At 38.5% G+C, this 3572-nt stretch overlaps 1 protein-coding gene across 1 annotated transcript in view; it reads right to left on the bottom strand.

Annotated features, from left to right (window-relative positions):
- Positions 1-3572, bottom strand: part of LOC123972807 — a 152489-nt gene that overhangs the window by 108066 nt on the left and 40851 nt on the right. The window contains exon 10 of the mRNA XM_046052500.1: positions 593-892. Coding sequence (XP_045908456.1) covers positions 593-892 — 300 coding nt within the window. The remainder of the gene's footprint in view (positions 1-592; positions 893-3572) is intronic.

Genomic DNA, 3572 nt, shown 5'->3' on the forward strand with positions numbered 1-3572 from the left:
CTTAATAGACTATGTGTTTTCAAAAAGGATTTTTACACACAACCTTATCAGAGCTAATGATAATATTAGTACATTTTAGCACGCCAATTTAAGCACTTCAATCATGAAAAATGTAATTTCCCAACAACACAAATGTGGCTAGTGAAAATGCTGCATGGCTAGTAACTTTGGAACCACCAGCCGCATTGGCTGTTGAGCAAAGAAAGTCAAGCCCTGGTTACAAACCATCTAATATACAAAGTCTTTCAATCAAAGGATGAAATTCAGAGAAAACACATACAGTAGGATGGAATACTCTAATTGTATATGTTTGTTTAGCTGTGATAATATGTACTGCTAAATAATTACTAAACAGAAATGGCATTCAACCTTATCTACATTATGTTTATTTGTATATGACCGTAGATTTGGAAAAAATTGACATATTTCTACAACTTACCTGAGCTGTGAGATATAAGGCAGACACTGTAGGAAACTCCTCACTTCACTCTCTTCATCTGAGCAGCCTGTCAGCTCCACTGGTTTCTTCTCTGGTTGGAGTTTCAGCACTTCCAGGAGGATGGAGGTCTTTCTCTCTGAGAGGTTTATGAACCAGACTGCAGGAGCTGACTGGAAAACTGACTGTAATGATGGAAGGACCCTCAAGCCTGTTTTAGTCTCATAGTCCTTCAGGTGGGAGCACAGATCCAGCAGGAAACCACACTGATATTTATAATCATCATCATCATCTTCATCCATGTTTCTCTCTTTAAGAGGGAATGTTTGATATCTGCACACTGGTGATAACAGCTCCAGTATCTTCTCTCCTGTCTGCTGTTCTCTCTCTGCTGCTGCACAGAACAGATTCCCAAAGAACCTGACTCCACCGGAGCCTCTAGACCAGAAAGAGACACTGGAACGAGAATTGAACATTTTGTTATGATCTCTGTATTAAAGATTGTATGTTATACTGGAATACCACTCCTGAACCAACAGGGTGGCTGAAAGGAAAACTTTACCCAAAACATTTATTAATCAAATAGCTCCAAAGCTGAAATACTGGAACACAAGTTTTAACATTCATCATTCTGTAAAACTCTATGAAACATCATACAGTACTAGTGTAACATAATTAGGATTTCTAGTGGTTTCCTGAAAACATCCTGCTAAGTTCCAGCTCTTTTCTTGGCTATATTAGAGTCAGGGGAGCCAATAAATGAGGTCCAATCCAGCATCCATGACCAATCACATGTTGGGATTAAAAATAAAAATGATTAAGAGCTCAAACTGTGAACCACTTTAAGAAATGTGGCTCATTAAAATCAGTGTGTAGGGGTTAGGGTTAGTCCTCATAAAGTCTATTAAGTCTGATGCTGGCTGTACATCTCTGGCTGAGGCTGCCTGTGTTTCACCTGGGTCTGTGTGGCCTGCTAAAGACGTCTGGACTGGGTCTGTGCTGGATCTGGATCAACTGTGCTTGTACGGGCTTATGATCCAGAATCTACTCTACTGCCAAACTTCAGTATAGCCCCTGCAAATAATAGATATCAATACTTGCTTAAGATTTTAATATTATCAGCTGCTTCAGGCCCATTCAAACTTTCCAAAGGTTTCCTTTAACATTTTCAAAGCTAAAATATTATTTATACTAAGGCTAGGCGATAGACAAAATTGTTATTGCAATAAAAAAATCATATCATTCGATATCAATAATTATCAGGTTAAATGTCAAATTAGGTTCCTATCAAGTTTAAAGGCTGACTTTTGCTCCTTAGTGAAAGCTGAAGGGGTGGAGATGGTGCAGTGGATAGAACACATGCCTTTGGTGTGAGAGACTCAGGGTCACTTCCCTCTGTGACATCCAACAAAGTGTCCCTGAGCGAGACACTTGTTGCTCCAGAGGCGTGCAACCTCTGACATACAGTCCCCTCCAAAAGTACTGGAACGGTAAAGCAAATTCCTGTGTTTTTCTGAACTCTTGTCTCATACTCATCTTTTGATCTTAAACACAAATGTCTTTAGTGAACAACAAAAACAAAGGAATTTGCCTTGCCGCTCCAATACTTTTGGAGGGGACTGTATATAGCAATTCTAAGTTGCTTTTGATAAAAGCGTCAGCTAAATGAGTAAATGTAATGTAACTGTAACCAGATAGTTAATTGTGGTTTAAACTATTTTATGGTCAGAACATGAAAATCACTTGCCAAACAGTGGATCACTTCACAAATCTGAGGTAGAACATTCAAAACAATAATGTTAAACTCTTTTTTTCAACAAATATGCAAGAGTAAAATTAAGTTACATCTTTTTTTTCAGTCCCTTTTTCCTCAACAAAATAAATAGCTTAAAAGAAAAAGAGCTAATTCGCTCATGATTCAAATAAACATTTATCTTGTTATTGAGGAAAAATATTCTGTGATAATTATTGTTTTATTGTCCAGCTCTAATTTATACCATGACTTGACTGAATATTTGATGTTTATTATTTACTGAGAGATGTGCATCCATGTTGTCCAGTCTGCTCCACTAATCAACATTTTAATAGTCAATGTGAATCCACTGCTTTCCATCAGGCGTTAGTCCAGAGTTGTAACTAAACCTTCACTGAGAGACAGATCATCACTGCCACGTTTTAAAACGATGTGAGGAGTGCCATCACAGCTGTGTTCTGTCTGGCCTGGTCCCACTAATGTTGCTGCTGGAATGTAATAAGGTCCAGCTGTGGACTGTAGCACCGTTCACCGCTTTTCATGCACACACGTACGAGCGCATGTTCACGCACAACGTAGTTATCATTTCCATGCTGCAGTTCATAAACGTTGTTGCCTGTCTCATATATCAAAGGTAATAAACAGTTGTATTTCACTCTAATATTGTTCAGTCTGGCAAGCAACCAAGACACAGACAGAGCTGCCCTGCTGGGTAGCAGGACAGACGGACTAGAGAGATTCCCTGCAGCTGCACATGAACCTGCTCACATCAGACTTTCAGAAAAGAAGACACAAGTTTACCTGACTGCCTCACTGTCATTGAGTTATTTTCTCTCACGTTGGAGTTTCTGGACAGTTAAACACATGCAGTTGCACTGGATTCAGGTCTATAAAGAAGACATTTACCCGCAGAAGGAGCTCAGAGTTTTTTTAGTTTATTAAATTAACTTTTTAATTTAAATATTTGGGATAAAAAGTGGATTTACCTTCACTCATCTGCTGCAGCGAGCCATCAAGTTCTTCAGTGATACTTGTTAATATTTTTATAGAAACCGGACAAAACAGGAGATTACTTGGAGAAAGTAAGCGAGGAAGGTGAACTACCTGGTAAGATCTGAAAATGTGTTTCTGTTACTTGATTCCAGCTGTTGTTCTACTTTGCTACAATACCAGTTAGCATAGCCCTGATCGATCCAAACGCCATTTAGAGAACAAGCATTTTAAAAGTTGTTTGCTTATCATCTTGCTGACGGACCTGACTAAGCATGAAGTCATATGTTTAGCAAATCAGCATCATGATGAAGTTATGTCAGCATCATTTTGATCCGTTTATTACAATTTAACCACAGTAAAATGTTTACTTTGGGTTCATGCTGCTGTAGT

The sequence above is a fragment of the Micropterus dolomieu genome, linkage group LG01 (genome assembly GCF_021292245.1).
Source record: "Micropterus dolomieu isolate WLL.071019.BEF.003 ecotype Adirondacks linkage group LG01, ASM2129224v1, whole genome shotgun sequence".
Classification (NCBI taxonomy): domain Eukaryota; kingdom Metazoa; phylum Chordata; class Actinopteri; order Centrarchiformes; family Centrarchidae; genus Micropterus; species Micropterus dolomieu.